The sequence below is a fragment of the Telopea speciosissima genome, chromosome 6, assembly GCF_018873765.1.
Source record: "Telopea speciosissima isolate NSW1024214 ecotype Mountain lineage chromosome 6, Tspe_v1, whole genome shotgun sequence".
NCBI lineage: Eukaryota > Viridiplantae > Streptophyta > Magnoliopsida > Proteales > Proteaceae > Telopea > Telopea speciosissima.
In genome coordinates, this window is record NC_057921.1 from 50,147,659 (window position 1) to 50,167,495 (window position 19,837).

At 40.7% G+C, this 19,837-nt stretch overlaps 1 protein-coding gene across 1 annotated transcript in view; it reads left to right on the forward strand.

The window, feature by feature from the left end:
- The window catches only part of LOC122664731 (protein CHROMATIN REMODELING 19), a 39,343-nt gene that overhangs the window by 12,250 nt on the left and 7,256 nt on the right, over nt 1-19,837 (forward strand). The window contains exons 6-10 of the mRNA XM_043860692.1: nt 416-601; nt 689-862; nt 943-1,101; nt 16,891-16,968; nt 17,052-17,188. Coding sequence (XP_043716627.1) covers nt 416-601; nt 689-862; nt 943-1,101; nt 16,891-16,968; nt 17,052-17,188 — 734 coding nt within the window. The remainder of the gene's footprint in view (nt 1-415; nt 602-688; nt 863-942; nt 1,102-16,890; nt 16,969-17,051; nt 17,189-19,837) is intronic.

The following is a 19,837-nucleotide window of genomic DNA, read 5'->3' on the forward strand; positions in this document are numbered from 1 at the left end:
CACGATCGTACCAAACATGTTGAGATCGATCAACATTTTCTCAAGGAGAAGCTGAAGCAAGGATTGATTTGTATTCCTTTTGTTCAGTCCGGAGATCAACTAGCTGATATTCTTACTAAGAGTCTTAATAGCAACAGTTGTATTTCTATTTTTAGCAAGTTGGACATGTTTGATATTTATGCACCAACTTGAGGAGGAGTGTTGTAAAATGGATTCAAGGGTATTTATGTCCTAGGGGTATTTATGTTCTTGTCTTATTCTAGAATGTTCTCTCACACATTATAAATAAAGTGGGGCTGTGATCAATTAGACACAAGCTGTATTTCACAATATCTCCACAGTTAGTATATTTATGCATACGTATTATTAAATTGCTAGATATCAACTCAGTGGACCTAATCACATTTCTTTGCAGGAGCTGTGGTCATTGTTGGAGTTTATGATGCCTGATATTTTTGCAACTGGGGATGTGGACCTCAAGAAACTATTAAATCCAGAAAATGTAGATTTAATTGCCCGTATAAAATCCATTTTAGGTCCATTTATATTGAGGCGGTTAAAATCCGATGTGATGCAGCAACTTGCCCCAAAGATACAGAAGGTGTGTCAGGCTGTTAATTTCCTATTTAAATTTCATTTGAGGTCTTGAATCTACTTTTCTTGAAGAGCTAAAAAGTTCTTGCTTTAGGTTGAGTATGTATTCATGGGCAAGCAACAGGAAGATGCGTATAAAGAATCCATAGAGGAGTATCGTGCAGCTTCTCGAGCTCGAGTTGCTAAATCTTTAGATAATAATTTAAGTAGCGTTGTTGGAGTTTTTCCACGGCGCCAGATTTCTAACTATTTTGTTCAATTTCGCAAGGTGAGATCTTTTCCTGTACTATTCTGGTTGCTCCTTCAGACCCTTTGTATCTGATTCCTTACATCTGATGCTTCTGTCAGATTGCAAATCATCCGTTACTGGTGAGGCGTATTTACAGTGATGAGGATATTCTTCGTTTTGCTAGAATATTGCATCCAAAAGGCGCATTTGGCTATGAATGCAATTTGGACAGAGTGATTGAAGAGCTTAAGAGTTACAATGATTTTGCTATCCACCGGGTAAGTTTGCTTTTATTCTACATTCTTCTGCATTTTTTTGGTTCAGTCGTTGGCTCAGTTATAGATCTGAGCTCAAAATGCTATATCATCCATACTGGACCATTACTTGATGATTGATATGATATATGATCATAGTTGTTAATGCTGAATCGAATCGTAGAACCCTATCGGAGTCTTTTTGAATGGACTCAGGATTCGAATAATGAATCGTGGGATTCATATCAATTCCCTAAAACAATAGGAAAAATACAAAAAGAAAAAAGAAAAAAGAAAAAATCACAAATAGAGAAAGAACAAATATTCCCTAATTTAATACAATCACAACCAACTGAAAATCATGTAATGAAGATTTGGAAACTCATACATGTAACATATATAACAGCTTTCTCATTGAGTTGTGAAGAAGAAAAAACTCCAAAATCAATAATTCGTGCTTGTATTAAGTCAAAGAAGTAAAGAGGGTTTCTAAAAGCCTTTAGACAAGTATTTGAAGAGTTAAAGAATTTTGGTTTTTCTGCACCTTCGGTTTACACCACATCACTGGTGAGACAGGTTATTTAGTTGAAGATGGTTCCATGGCAACATCTTTATACGCCTTTTGTTGATTTAATGTTGCCAGGGTACCATCTTCTTGGGCTTGTCAAGACTTTAGGTTTGTTGTTTGCTTCATTTTCCCTTCATGTCTAGAACTGAAAGTGACAAAGGAGTTGGGTGTGGGATTGATCTAATGGTTCTGATAAACTTAGTACTTGTTTTAATAACAAAATAAAAGCATGTCAAATCATTCTTTGCTTTCGATAATTATTGTGATTTACATATGGGGGTCTTAGGCACTGGCCAACAACATTAGTCTGTGTGCACAAGCTCCAAGGGTTGGCTAGTCTGATATTCTTGGACTTGAAAGATGTTCTTACCTGCTTCCCTTTCTGACATGATGCACATATAGGGTTGGAGGGCCTCTTCATCATAAGCCCAAGTCTCCTGTGCCACGGCCATAATTCTTCCTCCAAGCTTACTAGACATGAATCATTGGTTGTTTCAGTCAATGTGTGCTGATTTCCTGAAGTCCTCTGATCTGTAGCCATTAACTTCCCAGTACTTGCTTTTCTAATCTCACCCTTGGTTATTGAAAACCACTTCATGACCCTTGTCACATGATGTTCTCAAACATCATGGGACTTTACCTTCCCATTGTTGAGGCTAACAGTACCTTTTCCCACTATCTTGGCACCATCATTATTGCCAAATTTTACTGACCCTCCGTATTGCTGAAGCTTTTCCAATCTTTTCCTATCCCCTGTCATGTAGCTAGAACAGCCACTGTCAAGTATCGAAGGAGTAGATGTACCCTGTGCTCTAAAAGCTGTCTGAACAACTAAGGAGCTTCTGTCTTCTTCCTCTGTTTCTCTCCTTCTGTATCCACATCCTCTCTACTGACTTAGATTTCTGTAATTGCCTCTACTTGTGGGTCTTCCTCTTGACTGCTCTACTATTCTGTTTTCTGCTTTATTCTTTTCTTTCATTACTGATAGTACTCTGTGTTGAGGTTTTGGTGTCTTGACTTTTGATGATGGACTGCTATGTGGAGCCTCTGTGGGCCCGCTTCGGACTATCGTTGGGTGCTGAGGGGGTTTGGGGGCGGCAGCCCCCGAGGAAATTTTTTTAAGGACTATATGGGTATTTTGGTAAATTTCCTGTATAGGGTTTTCGCTATAAATCTATAGCGAGAGTTCTTTCCCAGTATTGAAAAATCTGAGAGAGCTGTGAGGAACGAGCGACTGTAACCCTATTCTCCATTGATAGTGAAACAGATCTCATCTCACCGTGGACGTAGGCAACCTTGCCGAACCACGTAAATCTTTGTGCGTATTGTGTGATTGTGTTTACGATTTCCATTATTCTCTGCATTGTGTTAGGTTTTACACCCTGACCTCTTGTGTTCTACTGTCCCTGTAAAGGAAATGTAGTTCTGCTTTTCCTGGCTGTGTGTCCATAGTTGCTGCACCTGTGACACTCAACCACATCCTCCATTAAAGGAGAAAAGGGGTTTCTGTCAACAAAATTCACTGGAGCTCTGTTCAGTCTACAGTCTAAAAATCTGTGCCCATATTTGTTGCATCTGTAGCAGTGACCCTAAAAATAGTGACTCTGTCTCATGGGCTCTCTTTGTCATCTGTACTGAATAGTGAATACTATAGTCAGTAAATCTCCTAGGTCTCTGCTGGGGTTTCTGTGTGTAACCAAAAGTCTCTACTCTCCTGCCTGGCCATGCCTTTTGTTGTTGATTAGCGTGGTTAGTCTTATGGGGTAGAGTTTGGTTTGCTCTTCTAACTGGACCCATTTGCTTGTCTTGCATTTTCTCAACATTTTTCACTTGTATTTGAGTCCCAACTTGAGCCTTACCCTTGTGAGACTTCTTTTCATTTACTTTGATGGGGTTTTGAGCTATCTCCTTTCCTTTAGTTTTGGCACTGTTGGATGTAATGTAGGACAGGATTGAAGGTTCAAGCAGTCCCAAAACAGAATCTGAAATCAGGGAAAAGGGTACAGCTTGATGGGGTAAGATTGGGTTGGATTGGAGGATTAATGGGTAGGCTTAGGATAAGGAGAAGGTGAGGGAATAGGTCTGGAATAACAGGGAAGTCTAGGGATTAGTTAAACAAATCTGGAGCAGGTTGTTCTTCTCTGCCGATTTGAGTAACAGGGTAGAAAACAGGGTTTAAATGGGTTTTGGGAGAAATTCTGTAGCAGATAATCTGCTGGGTAGAATGGGATGAAACAAGGATCGAGTGGAGGTCTTAGTGGGGGGAAGGTTTGCTGAAAAGATGGGAGGAAGTTGATGGTTGGATTGAGCAGGGGAGGGGAGTAATGGAATTAGAAGGTTAGTCCAAAAATAGAAACTAACCAAGGATTTGCAGTGCAGGCAACAACAGTGAGCCTCGGCTGTCGTAGAATGGTCTTCTAAAGTCTTGAAAGCTTGAAGGGGATGAAGAATAGCAACTGGAAGAGACCTCCTGGGCTTCCCACCGCAAGGAGTCAGCTAGATCAGACACCAGCTCCTTGTCCAAGGATCAAACGCCAAGGGAAAACTTCAGTAGAAGTAAACTTGCATGGTAGCAGTAGTTGAATATCAAATCGTGGGCTTCTTGCAGCCCCTGGGTTGCTTTTATTAACTGAGGAAAAGAGGTGAAGGGTTCAAAATTGGAAAGTCTCAATATTAGAAACTTCCAATTTTGGACCTTTCTTGAGATGCAAGACACTATCAGCCCAAATAACTCATGGCTGATGTGAGACTGACTTTCTACTAACAACTTAAACAAGTAAAAGGACTTAACTACCCTATGGGACCATAACTTAAATTAGACCAGCTGAACCAACCGGTTCACTGGTTTATTACAGGACTCAAGAATTAAAACATAGCAACCCAATAGAACAGCACTGTTCACGTGAACAGTACCACGTGAACAGTGTTACACCAACAGTTGGCTGCCAAGGTAGGCAGCAGCCTTCTTCTTCTTCTTCTTCTTCCTTGAATACACCCTTGGTTCTGCATCAGGATGACTCAGCATTTTCAAATCCTAGACCAAACTTAATACTAGTTGGTCTTTGCGCACTAAGGATTTCATCAAGTTTTCTGCTACTAGGATGAACCTGAGTGGATGTGCTATCTTTTTGTCTCTCCAGTTCTTCTTCCTCAAGCTTTGCCACCTTAGCTTTCAACACTGTCAACTCCTTTTCATAGTCTTCATAAACAGTCAGAATTTGAAAATTGATCCTCCATCTGTGCTCCCAGAGCTGAGTTCTCTAATTCCAACTTAGTGCATTCTATAATCTTCTGTGAAAGTTGATTCTCAACATCTTCCAGTTCATTCTTGGACTCTTCAGTTAACTCTCTTAACTCAAGGACTAGCTGTTGTTCTTTGAGTTCTTGGGAAACTGCCTTGTTTTTCTTCCTTTCTTCTCTCAACTCCTTAATTGCAGAAATAAGCTCAGCTTCCAAGTTTGCCTCTGCCGCTTCTTCATCTTCAGAAGATGATTCGTTTGTAGTGGATTCATCATTCTTGTCTTCGAAGACCATAAACAAGGCCTCGTCATCTAAAATATCCTCAGCTTCCTCCTTAGATGTGTCACTGCTCCACTTGGAGATAAAACTCCTACTCTTGGGCTTGTTATTCTTGAAATGAAATTTCTTTTTGCCTTTGAAGCTTCCTTTCTTTTCTTTGTCATCACCATGTTCTATTTTTCCTTTGTGGGGGCATTTTGCTGCAAGGTGACCAATCTTGCCAGTTGCCATAGTTGAAGCACTTGAATGGTAATTTATCTTTGTATTTTCCCATGTCTTTCCTCAGTTTTCTTGTGAAATGAGCTATATGGCCTCATCATCACTGTCTTCCTCTTCTTCAGACTACTCCTTTATTTTCAATTTTTTTCATTGCCTTGAATGTGGATTCTTTATCAATGGACTTTCGCTTTCCAGCTCTCATCTCATATGCTGTGAGGGTGCCATGCGCCTCATCTAGAGTGATGGTGTCCAGGTCCTTGGCCTCTTCAATGGTTGAGACCTTTGCATCAGATTTAGGCAATGAAGATCTGAGGATCTTCTGACAGACAACTGAATTCTCTAGACTTTCTCCAAGTCCCCTGATGGAGTTGACCATTTCATTGACTCTAATCACGTAAATGTCAATGCTTTCCTCATTTGTCATTTTAAGACTCTCAAATTGTGTTCTGAAAATTTGTAGCTTTGCTTTCTTGATCTTTGCATCACCCTCATAGATGCTTCTCAACCTGTCCCAGACTTCTTTTGCTGTCTCACAATCCATGACCTTGGCCGGTTCAATTTTATCAAGTACTAACATGATTGCATAGAGAACCTTCAAATTTTTCTCATACTCTTTCTTCCCTGCAATATTAGTGGGAGCTGTCTTAGGTATCTTGTAGCCAACTAGCCATTCCCAACAATGGCCCATATGACATAACCTAAGGAGCCCAAGTATATCTGCATTCTTCTCTTCTAGAAAACAAATTCTGTTCCATCAAACTTCGGAGCCTTGCTTGATGAACCTGAAGAACCTTCCCCTGAAGCAATGTCACTGATAGGATCTCTCAGCTACTGTTCAAGCTGTTATTGAGCCCGAGCTCTAATACCAATTGTTGATCTATGGCTGTTACTGAGAGGGTGGGGGTGAATCTGTGAATCAATTACCCTTAAATTAATTTGTGCCTCCTCAATTGCCACTATACTGCCACTGATTGAACTGCACTTGCACTGACACAAACACACATTCGTGTGACACACCAAAGCTCTCAACCATGGGCACACTCAACCCTCTGGCAAGGTATTCTCAGTGTGCGTACCCATCCTGCAACAAACACACTTCATATCTCAATAGATGCAAACAGTAAAGACATCCATAACACAGATTTTTACGAGGTTCGACAGTATGCCTACATCCCCGGAGTAGTGCCTCTAAGGGCTTTGTATCTACTCAAGACACTACTTTTAGCTGCTACTACAGCTGGGAGTCACTATACCCAAGTTTTCTCATCATAAAACTGAGAGGGCACTACAATACCAATAGTTTGAGGTACCTACAATTACTAGTGTCCAGCAACCACTGAACACCTCTTTCAACAAAATAAACTTGAGCTTATGAACAATGCCCTACAATGATGGTCATGCTATTCTAGATGTTCAACATAGACATTCTAGATAGCATACAATAGATACAAGAAAAATACAATGAAATAGTAAATGGTGAGAAACCTTACAACCCCTGCGTCTATTTCAGTTTCCAGGTACCCTAGGATGTCCCTGAGATCCTCCACTGCTCACTGGAAACTTCAACTCCCCCTCAGTTTGGAGAACTTGACTGTTGAAGTGAATCTTGGAACTGGGGACCACTTTTGCTTACTTTTTTTCCCTTTTCTTCTGCCTCCTTTGCTTGCATTCAATGTATGGCCATTAACACACAACCGTTAAGCTAACCTCCATAAATGGTGCCTTCAAATCTTACTCAAGGTGGATGAAGGGCATTCAATGCAAGGGCACCCTTCTCTTTTATTTTTCTAGCTTTTCTTACTTCACACTTGTCTCTTGTTGCAAGTATGTGTTAGATGTGACAAAGAGAAAAATTCATTTTGAATTATCCCAAATGGAGCTGGTATGAGAGAGATATCACAGATTGAAGACCGGCCAATCACTGGCCCTGAAATGGAATCTTTGGAGGACTTTGAGTGTGCTTGCAAATCACTGTACCGAGGGTTGCACGGGGGCCGTGGGATCAGAATCCCAGGTCTTGAACACAGATAATTGGAGCAGGTCAGACGTCAGCTTGAATCATGGAGATTGATTTAATCGTGGACCATTAGATTGACTTCTCATGTGATAGACAAAATGTCACGAAATAAAGTAGTTTCATACATATCGATCTTTGATTCAATCTCAGAGAATCTCTTAATCAGGATCGTCTGATCAGACGAATCAATGGATGACCAGGATTTCATCAAACACCCTTTAAGCGCACATGCTATTAGGCGTTGGGCTTGATCTAGAATTGCTTGCAATATCGTGCGACACGCTGTTGACCAACTATAGGGCTTGCGCTGGAATCAACGACGTTAGCAAACTTGGCGCCTTTTCGATTCGAATAAGAAATACATGGCTACTTTTGGGTCGTCGATTGGCACCCACGAACATTTCTGATATTTGCATTAGGGTCCCCTCTGCTGAATGGACTTCATAATAAGCCCATGCCGACTTTCTTTAATTGTAGATCGACCCCTGAGAACATGAAACACTCATCGAGAGCACATTGGTTTTGCTCTTCTCAGGGGCAATTGGTCGAATAGGTGTTGGGGCTTCTATGCCTTGGTCGTGTGGAGCAAACCAATCCTGTGTGCCCTTCCATGGTCTGTGTCCCCTATCCTGCGCGCTCCACTCGGCTGTGTGTGTGGCATGGCCCCCTACTGCTTCTGCTGTGGTTGCATGGCCTTGTGGCCTTGGCCGTAGGGCTGTGCCCCTGCTGATGCTGCTACTGGCGCTGCTAGCCCATTTGGCCTGCACTGCCTGGCTGGCCCAGCTAGCCTTGATGGAGCCCAGGTGGCCCTGCCACATCATCCTGCTCTGCCATGTCAGCTGCTTCACAAAAAAAACTGAAATGCCTGTGACAAATGGAAGACCAATTGTACACCTGGAAATGACCAAACTACCCTGTGATCCAATCCAACCAAAATAACTTGATCACTGAGCTGCCTTAGACTTTGTGAGCTACCCTGGACCCTGTACACCTCATGGACTGCTATACCACCAAATGTAGAACCGACTAGCCACTGTTTGACCATACCACCACTGCTATTGCTCTACCATATGAACACATTACTGACACTGTGCCTGTGCCACATCACCAGCATTCTGACCACCTCATCACTGACATCATAATGTGTCTGCCAGTATAATTGTCAACAATGACAACCCATGCACAACAGCTTGCACATCGCACTACAGTTTTTTGGGCTTATAATCTTTATAAAACAAAATTTTTGGACTTGCTTCGTCTCTCATGTTTCTACAAAGAATCTTTTTCGTCTCCTTAATAAATTTCACCATGTACCATATCTACTTAAATCTCTACAGTTAGTTAGTTTCCTTATCTAATCCATATTTCTACATGAATATATAAACAAAAGGGAAGCAATCTTTTACTTTATGAACCACACCAAATCCTTTCCTTCTCTCTCTCTCTCTCACACACCCACCCACCCACCCACCCACACATATTTAACCTTCAAGCCCCTTCGACTTCTGTGGGGCCCAGGCCCTTTCTTCCCCCATCTGAGATACCTTCTTACCCGTGGGCCCCACCATTCCTATCATTGCGCGTGGAACCCCAGCTCCTTGAGGGCCTTTGCTCAATGTGCGTACCCATGTAACCCCAGCTACACGTGGGCCTGTGCCGAATCCCTTGGCCCATAGTCTCTTAGGCTCCCTCCCTCGTGGGCCTTTCACGCCAATTACCCGCCCATCCCTAAACCACTCCAGCCTTCTCCCATTCATTGGGCAGGTTTTGCCCATCTCTAACCTGGTTGATGGATCTTCTCCTTTGCCCGACCACCTCTCGGAGTCTCTCGCTCCCAATGGCAACCCTTTGCCTCCCCCTCCCTCCGTTCCCTCTAGGCCTTTGTTGCTCCTCATCGCCTCATTCGTGTCTACCATCGACATGATTTAAGCGCCCCTCCCTTCCGCAAGAAGTTGCCCATCTGGGACCATGCCACAACCAACATTGAGAAGATTTCGCCTTTATGGATATCCGTAACCAAGTTTTTTGCCTAGATATTTTGCTATGACATAATGGGCTCTGTTAAGTTGAGTTTGTTGAGTTGTATTTAGTTCGGGGCTTTTTGGCCTCTTGTGGTTTCGGGGTTCTCCCCTTGTAAAGGCATGGCCTTGTTCTTTGTTTCCTCTCCCCCTTTCTTTATATTTTCTTTCAGGGTTCTCCACTTTTTATATTTTCTTTCTGGATTGTTTATCTTTCACCTCCCCTAAAATACTTTTCAATTCTATTTTACATGTGTTTATTAATTCTATAATCAGTATTAATGCAACTCTACTAGTGCAACTAATTTTCCTTCATTTTATTTGTTTTTTATGAGTTCAAGATTCTTAGTCTCTAACATTTTGTGCATTGCACGGGTTTAATGCTTGTACAAAGTATAACTAAAGAGGAGACATGAAGCATTCACCAATCAATCATTTATCATTCAACTTTCATCAAAACAAGCAATAGATGATCAATGACCATGATTTGAAGACTTATATTTGTTTTCCAATTTTAACGTCCCTTAGAGATATGATAAGCTGCAACAAGGTGCACCATATAAACATACAACCATACATAAGTAGTACTTTTAATGAAAGCATCTATTCGTGTGGGCTAGCTGGACAAATGGTTCTGAATTCCTTTTGTTCTATAAATTATGAACTATATTCTTTCATAGCTAAATTATCATTTATAATTCTGGAAGCGAATGGCCCTTGATTTATTAACTATGATCCTTGAAACACATGACCAGTTGAAAGATTACAATAAAATATGCACCAGTTGATATTCCTTTTTTTTATTTTTAAAAATCATAATTTGAAAGGTCACAACGATAGATAGTTAAAAGGGGAATGGCATAATAACTTTGTTCGGGACGGCATGTTTAAAACAACTTAAAAATTAAACGAGACGGTCAAAAAATGGTCAAACATTTCGAGAACGGCAAAAAAACATAAACGGACAGTACAGATTTACGTTTAGATTTTTCAGGTACAGGACCAAAAAAATGGCAATATACACATAAATTGAAGATTTATTACTGTTAGGATATTAGACCGTGGGGTTATTTTTGTCTTTTTCCCTATCCAACTAACTCTAATTAATAATGTCAGTGGTGTGGGGTTATTTATGTAATTTGTCTCATCCTTCTTTTATTATAAATAAAGGGGTTTGGATATTCATTAATACATCCAAGCATTGAGCTCTAATTCTCTCCTGTTAACATGGTATCAGAGCAAGTTTGAGTTTGGGTGAGTTCAAATCCCTCTCTCTTTTTTCTTCTTCCATCTCTCTCTTATTCTCTTTTCTCTTTCTGTTTCTCTCCATTGTTATAGGGCAGCACTAATGAGCCATGGATCTAGTTGCTGTCCCTCAATACCTCATTCATTAATGACCTAATTTTCACAAGATCGATAGAAGCTGTGCCCCTTCTACTGGTGATTTTTGAAGACTTCAATTTGAGGACTGATTCCTTTTCTATCACTGTGGATCAATTCTGCCTTCTTAGAAGATCAAGACAAGCAGGAACTCATTGGACAAGCTTCTATCTTCATCAACAAAATTGCAGCATCCATCCCTCCATCGATTTCAATACACAAGGTTTTTTCAAAACCCTGACAATTTTGATCTAGGGTTTCTGGCTGGCTGTTGCTACTGATTTTTGGAGGAGTGTCTTCCCACTCTCAAAGGAGAACTCAATCCTATTCTTGGCCCTATCTGCATCAGTTTTGTTTATTTTTCATCATTGGCAGCTCTCTACGATTTGGGTTTTCCAAAATCCTGACTATTGTCGATCTCTCTGTTGGCTCAATTTTTAAGCTGGTTTTTTGAAAACATTCTGGTCTCCACAAGAGGACAACTCGACTCTGGTTTGGTGTATTTCTGCCGGCTGGTTTGTGAGATTTGCTTTCACCTCAATCTGCATCGATTTCTTCAGTCACCATGGCTGGTTCTGACATCTCTACTGCAAATTCTGGTTTTGATGGACAAGGTCGTAGTGAGTTTATTCCTTTTGCTGCTATTACTATAAAATTGGATGGATCCAATTATTTGATGTGGTCTAGGTCCACATATCTTGCTATTGCTGGTAGGGGACTTACGGGATACATTACTGGCACTTTTTGAGGAGCCGATTGAAATTGATTCTGCCCAAGATCGATGGATCTTTAATGATTCCTTGGTTATGTCCTATTTACTTGGTTCTATGCAAGCTGATCTTGCCAGTGGTTATTTAGTCTTGGACACTGCTTCTCAAATATGGTCTGCGGCAAAAGAAACTCATGGACAGATAGTGAATGATGCCCAAGTGTATGAACTTCGCAAAGAGGTTCATGACACAACTCAGAAGGACCTCTCCATCTCTAAGTACTATGCTACCCTCCGCAGTTCATGGCAACAGTTAGATCATTACTCTAATTATCAGCCCACCACTGCAACTGACATTGCTGCCTATCGGAAGCGTGTGGATAAAATCAGAGTTTATGCCTTTTTGGCTGGATTGAATGTTGAATATGACTAGATTCGAGTTCAGGTTCTGAGCAGGGTTCCTTTTCCTACACTGGAGCAGTCCTACGCCTTGGTCCATTCTGGAAAAAATCGTAGGGCTGCAATGTTACATACTCCCATTACTAACCGATCTGCTCTACAGACTGCTGCCACTGCTGCTCCTAATGATTCTTCTAAAAGGACTGTGAAGTGTGAACACTGCCACAAGCTCTATCACGCCAAAGCCACTTGTTGGAAGCTTCATGGTAAAACAATTGATTTTGAGCCTACGCGTGCTGCTCGTGGGAAGTCCAAAAACAAAGCCAATCATATTGAGACTGTTACCACGACTCCTCCTACTGACACTAGTCTCTCCTAGGAGGAACTTCAGGCATTCCGTTGTATGTTACAGGCTTCTGCTGCATCTACTACATCGACTCCTGCCAATCCTTCCATCACTTCAGGTTCCAATTTTGCCCTTTCAGGTATTTCGTTTGCTGATCATTGTGCATCTGTAGTCTTCACTCCTTGGATCATAGACTCCGGTGCCATTGATCATATGCCTGGATCCTCCAGCCTCTATCATCGATATTCTCCCACTTTTGGGGAAGACAGAGTTTGGGCTGATGATGGTTCCCTCTCCTATGTCTCTGGGAAAGGCTCTATCAGTTGCTCTCGTTCTATCACTTTATCCTCTGTTTTGCATATACCTAATTTCACTACTAATCTTCTTTCCATTAGTAGTCTTACTCGCGACTTGAATTGTAAAGTGACTTTTTTTCCTTCCCACTGTGTTTTTTTGGATCTAGCAACGGGGGCGACGATTGGATGTGGTAAAGTATATGGTGGATTGTATCTGCTTGATGATGGTTATCCTCCTTCACCTAAGCTACCATCTCACATTCATCAGAATTCATTGGTCTCCTTTGAACTTCAACAATGGTATAATCGATTAGGTCACCCCCCTTTAGGAACTTTATCCCGTTTAGTTCCCGCATTAGTTAAGAAATGTCATAGGGATGACTTTTTTTGTGAGGCTTGTGTTTTGGCCAAACAGACACGTTCAACTTATTCTATTTCTAATAAAAGAAGTATTTCCCTTTTTAATAGGGTTCATACTGATGTGTGAGGTCCTAGTCATAAACCTTCCCTTTTTGGACATCGTTGGTTTGTTTCCTTTATTGATTATCACTCTAGGAATACATGAGTATATTTAATGCACAACAAAAGTGATACTTTCTCGTGTTTTCAGCATTTTCATAAGTTGGTTCAGACCCAATTCAATGCTACTCTCAAAATATTGAGGAGTGACAATGGCAAAGAGTATATGGAAGGTCGATTCCAAAAATACCTTGCTGCCCATGGGATACTCCACCAAATCAGTTGTGTTGATACACCTGCCCAGAATGGAGTGGTTGAAAGAAAAAACTGCCACCTATTGGAGGTGGCTCGGGCTCTTATATTTGCCTGTAACGTTCCCCCCCCCATATTGGGGGGATGCTGTTCTTACTACAACCTACCTCATTAATAGGCTACCTTACTCGGGTTCTTGACTCCTATACCCCAGCTGACCTTTTACATGGCTTCTTCTCCTTTGTGGTTCCCCCTAAAGTTTTTGGCTGTGTTTGTTATGCTCGGGATACTAGGTCCCCTGGTAAACTTGAGCCCCGTGGCCTTAGTAGCATTTTCTTGGGTTATTCTTCCCCCCAGATGGATGTCATTTTTCATGAAGCCCTTTCCTATTTTCCTACTACACCTTTTCATGGGGAGAGTTCCAGTAAAGATGTGTTGACGTTTGAGGTTCCTCTTGAGGCTCCTTTGTATAACCAACCTGAACCCACTTTTGTTTCTCACAATCCTTCTATCAGAGAAGATCCTACACAGGGGGAGACCTTGGATACTGGTAATGATGAAGTTCCTGTTCAGGGGGATCTCACTCTAGTCCAGAAAACCATTGGTGAGTTTCAGAGGAGAATTAATGACTCCAATCTCACCTATCAGAGAGGATGTTCCAACAACAAGCAGTTTCCATCCACTGTAGTACTAGACTACTAGAACCCATCCAGTTGCCAACTCTGGATCCGGATCATCATTCCACTCCAGATAAGACCCCTTCTCCTGAGTTATCTATTGCTCTTCGCAAAGGTACTAGGACTTGTACTCAACATCCTATATCTCATGTTGTCTCTTATAATTCCCTTTCTCCATCCTTTCGTGCATTTGTTTCTTCTCTTTCTTTTGTTCGTATTCCTCAGAATTGGCAGGAAGCTCTTACAACTGGAAAGTGCAAGGCATCAATGATGGAAGAAATGAAAGACTTACAAAAAAATGATACATGGGATGTTGTGGTTCTTCCTCCAGGAAAAAGACCAGTTGGATGTAAATGAGTGTTTGTGGTCAAACAGAAGGTAGATGGCAATGCGGATCGATATAAGACACGACTTGTAGCGAAGGGGTTTACTCAGACATATGGGATCGACTATCAGGAGACCTTTGCACCTGTTGCAAAACTAAACACTGTCAGAGTACTATTATTTTGTGCAGTAAATCTGGGGTGGGATTTACAATAGTTGGATGTGAAGAATGCCTTCCTCCATGGAGAGCTTGAAGAGGAGGTATATATGGATATTCCACCTGGTTTCTCATGTGACAAAACCAGCGGCATGGTTTGCAAATTGAAGCGTGCTCTGTATGGGTTGAAGCAGTCACTTCGTGCTTGGTTTGGAAGGTTTCACAAGGCTATGGTTTTTGTGGGATATAAGCAGAGCAATACTGACCATACTCTGTTTATAAAAGGATTGGTGATAAAGTCCCATTCTCATAGTCTATGCTGATGATATTGTGGTGACCGGGAATGATGGTGATGAGATTAACAAGTTAAAGACTTTTCTTGGCCGTGAATTTGAAATAAAGGATCTGGGAAAGTTGAAGTACTTTCTAGGAATAGAGGTTGCTCGATCTTCAAAGGGCATCTTTCTCTCTCAAAGGAAGTATATCTTAGATCTATTATCTGAGACCGGGTTGTTAGGTTGTCATCCTTCTGATACACCTATGGAGGCTAATACGAAGTTCAAGGAAAAGGAGGGTGAACCGGTTGACAAAGGTCGCTATTAGCGGTTGGTGCCTTGGTGGGAAAACTTATCTACCTTTCTCATACATGGCCGGACATAGCTATTGCCGTGAGTTTGGTAAGTCCGTTCATGCATGATCCTTATTCCTCTCATATGGATGATGTTCTTCGATTCTTCGGTACTTGAAGTTAGCCCTGGGAAAAGGAATTCTTTTGTCTCCTCATGGTCATCTCCGAGTGGAAGCTTATACTGATGCTGATTGGGCTGGTTCTTCTAATAGAAAGTTCATATCTGGTTATTGCTCATTTGTAGGTGGAAATCTTGTCACTTGGCGCAATAAAAAGCAGAATGTACTGGCAAGGTCTAGTGCTGAAGCAGAATTTCGTGCTATGGCACAAGGCATATGTGAGTTGCTATGGCTTAGAGGTTTATTGCAAGATCTTGGTGCTCCTGTCCGTCTCCCAATGATGTTGTATTGTGGCAACAAGGCGGCTATTAGCATTGCTCACAATCCTGTTCAACATGATCATCCCAAGCATGTGGAGGTTGATAGGCATTTTGTTAAGGAAAAGCTAGAAGGACTGATCTGTGTTCCCTTTGTGAAGTCTTCAGATCAAGTAGCTGATGTATTCACTATGGGGTTAAGTGGGAAGTCTTTCATCCTATTTTAGTCCTATTGGGCATATTTGATATTTATGCTCCAACTTGAAGGGGGAGTGTTAGAATATTGGACCACAGGGTTATTTTTGTCTTTTTCCCTATCTAACCGACTCTAATTAATAGAGTTGGTGGTGTGGGGTTATTTATGTAATCTGTCTCATCCTTCTTTTATTATAAATAAAGGGGCTTGCATGTTCATTAATACATCCAAGCATTGAGCCCCAATTCTCTCCTGTTAACAATTACCTAATCAATGCCTGCATTCAGAGTTCAAAACAACCATAACATACAATTATTAAAAAACTTCATTTATTATTTGTTCACTGAATTCACCATTGGATATGTTCATCTATAGTTCCTATAGGAAGTTACAACATAATTAATAATGGATGATAGGGACAATGGGCCATACCCAATGGTATGAAATCAGGCCAAGTTTAACTGCTATGTACCATATTTTTGTGTTTATATACTTGCATACTCCTTTGTACAGCTTTTCTTTCGCCATGGACCATTGTTGGAGCTCCTTGGCCTTCTCTCAGGACCCAACCTGCACCCTACAGCCAGTTCTGTCAATGCTGCCAACACAAACAGGTTTGAGATGTTGGATTTTATGGATACGGGTCAGGAAGTTAGGATGAACACCCTTTAAGGCTGGGGTTAGCAGTTAGTGTTCGTCGAGTAGTCCCCCTACCCAATACGTGAGTGGGGGGTTGCATCAGGTTCAAGAGAGGAGTAGTGGCAGGGAGCAAGTGTAGGCTTTCTATGAAAACATAATAGTCCCACATTGAAGACATTCAAGAGAGTGGGAGCGAAACTGGGCTTCAAATTGAAATGAGGTGTGAGGTTCAAAGTAGGAATGCGTGTGTGCTCCTGTCCGCTTTTCTAAAAGTGGTGGGGCTACTTGCAACCTTTTCAAGTTGAAAATAAAGTAAAAAAGTCATTCAAATATCCATTACACACAAAAAAAACACATACGTGTTTAAATCGCGTTTAAAACTGCTGATCCAAACAAACCCGTTTTTTGCTGTTCGTTTGGATCCAGTTCGGCAGAACACGTTTTAAAGGTGAAAGAAACGGTCCTCCGTTTAGAACGCATTTAAAACACGTTTTAACTAACTAGGGTCACAACCACATGGGAGTTTTATGTTTCTTTAGCTGTCAGAGCTGTCAATTTGTATCTGGCTTATTGATACAGAGACCTCTTCAATGTTTTGTCTGTATAATAATTTGTTATATTTAACTTGTTGCAGCTTTTAGTTTTGTATTGTGGCACAAACACAAGCGGAACTCTTCAAGATAAACATGTTTTGACTTCAGCAAAATGCCGGGTATGCATATTGTTAGGTACATTTTATATTTGAGGTGTGGCCTTACCTTATTTTGCTATTTTGTTGCCACTGCTATGTTGCAGGCATTAGCTGAACTTCTCCCTAAAATGAAGAGAGATGGACATCGAGTTCTGATTTTTAGCCAGTGGACTTCAATGCTTGATATTCTGGAGTGGACTTTGGATGTTATTGGAGTTACATACAGACGCCTTGATGGCAGGTGCTGTTATTTTCTTTGTTCATTATCATTAGTCTAAAATGCATTGGATAACCATAGCCCATATGCATAATAATATAATGCAGGGGGTAGGAATAATCATTTTTCCTGCTGTGTGTCCCACCAAAATTGACCTGGTTGGGCCTTTAGACAATCATATCTTGCTCATAATGGTTCCCAGTTTTTCCAAAATATTGTGGAAATTTCAACCAGAGTTTAACCTTTGAGTGGGGTTGGAGATACTAAACGACCCTGTGCTAGGAGGCAGCTCCATTGGCATTCAAATTTCGTGGACATGTCAAGATCATCATCTACCGGTTTATAAGGTTTCAGCCCTGTTAAGCTATGTTTATGATACCACTGTTATTATTGTCAGACCCTGCGGTAATCAGTGATTTATTTGTTTGTCTTTTGTTGTGGTCTTTATCATGTAATCTCATTAGACTTCTACTACTACAAGGACTGAAGGGTTTTCTAGTCTTTACATATATATAAGGACTGCTGAGAGTATTGACTGTCATTCTAACCTGCGACAGTCTCCTCTCTTGTTTCGTTCTTACTTCTTCTTCGTTGCTAGTTCTGGTTTCCCGCATCTGATTTTGTTTCATGGTCTCAGAGCAGGATTAATCAGTGCTTGCAATCACCAACAATACTGTTTTGACAGATTCTATTTAGATTTCTTTCCTGTGGTGTGCAGCCACCCTTTGCTGCAACTTTCTACAATGAAGACCTAGTGTATGTCTATAGAAAACTAGTGTTCTCTTCGGTAATGCTGTCCACATGAAGAATACTCGCTAAAGATTGTTCATGGACTTGTCTACATCAGGTTAACTAAATTTTTATCCTGGCGGTACCTGATTTTATGGGTTTTTGTTAACTGAATCAATTCCTTCTGGTAACTTCAATCTGGCCATCGACCTTATTTGAAGTTTTAGGGCTTTATTGGCCCGTCAGGCATGCACACTTGATTCCCCTTTTGAGATTGATCAGAGACCTTCCATCTATTGAAGCACATCACCTAATGCTGGCAGTAGCCTGTTTTTGGGTAGTTTTTTGCCAGCTTTAATTCTAAAATTAGTCTGAATCTGACCATCAGATTCAGTTGATTTTCTAGGGCCTCATTGCCCTCACTTGGAAGCATGGTTGTCAAGGCGCTAGGCGATCCAAGGCATTTGAGGTCCTCCCTAAGCGCTGGGACACTTAGGCGCCTAAGCGGTGCCTAGGTGGCCTAAATCGCGTTCTAATATATATTTTCTTAATATATCAGTTATATGTGTGAAACAATCAAAACACACATTTGGTTTATATGTTCTTGAAATTGGTCGTTTTCAAGTATACCTAGTCTCACATTTGGTTTATACTGTTCTTAGAAAATATGATGTTATCAATAAGTAATTAACCTGCTCTCGATTTAGAGAAATGTTCTTGTTCTCTAAGAAATTTGATTGATCAAATGATTTTTTTTTACATGAGACTTTTTGTATTAGGTAGAGCACAAAACCAGCTTTCCAAAAAATCCAAGATTGCTTAAATCTGATTTGTATTGAAGGAGTTATGTTTTGGTCAAACATTATTTGGTGTGCGCGAATGTTGTCAAAATCGCTCTAAATGAAAATATTTTTTTAGATATCAAAACAAATGAATATTTTACCACATTTTTGGTTTTTAGCAATGTTTTACCATACTAAGATTAATGGGATTTTTAGATTTGAGAAAAACCCCTGCATTAGAAAGTTGAAATTTTCACCTACCAAAAATCCAGTTTTTGTTCTTGAATTGGGGGGTTGACTTTTTATCGTTTTGGAATTTGATTTTTTAACTATTTTTATTGGATTCAAATAGGGGGTATTTTCTTATTTTTGAATAATATCGTAAGTAAATGAAATACCAAACTTAAATGATATTTGGCATAAATAAATGCCAGAGCCTAGTTCGATACCAATTAAACCAATGCAAGGCACCCTACAATAAAGCGTCAGCCGCCTAGGCACCTAGAAATCCGCCTGGGCGCCTAGGCGACGCCTTGGCAATGCCTTGACAACTATGCTTGGAAGGTCCTTTGATCCTGATCTGGAGGCAATCTACATTGTGGTTTGGATTTAATTTTAAATCACCCAAAATCTGAGTGTTGATTTGAATATATTGATTACTGGTTTGCTGGAATCTTATTAGATCAGTGTTACGTTGTGGGGTTTTCTTCCCTAATTGCTTTACTATATATCCCTAGGTTTGGAGATCGATATAATATTGCCTACTTTGATTTTCGGTGACATATTACTTGCTGGACAGAGCTGTGTCTTCCTGATTCTATTGATTCCACATTGTGATATTGCTGCTGTGCATGATGATTGATCCGAAAGCTTTTGCTGACAATCTTAATGTTCAGATTTCTACTATCTAACTCCATGGAGTTTCTAATTACCTGTTATGGGCCCAGGAAGTTAAGGTTTATGTTAATGCTAAAGGGAAGATGAAGTATCTCAGATCTGAACTATCTTCTGATTCCAAAGACTGAAAGGAGTGGATACGTGAGGCTGGCACCCTTCTCATATGGTTATGGAACAGTATGGACTCTGCTATTGCAACAAATTTCATGTTCTACACCACTGCTAAAGGGGTTTGGAATGACTTGAAAGAAAACTTCTCTAGGAA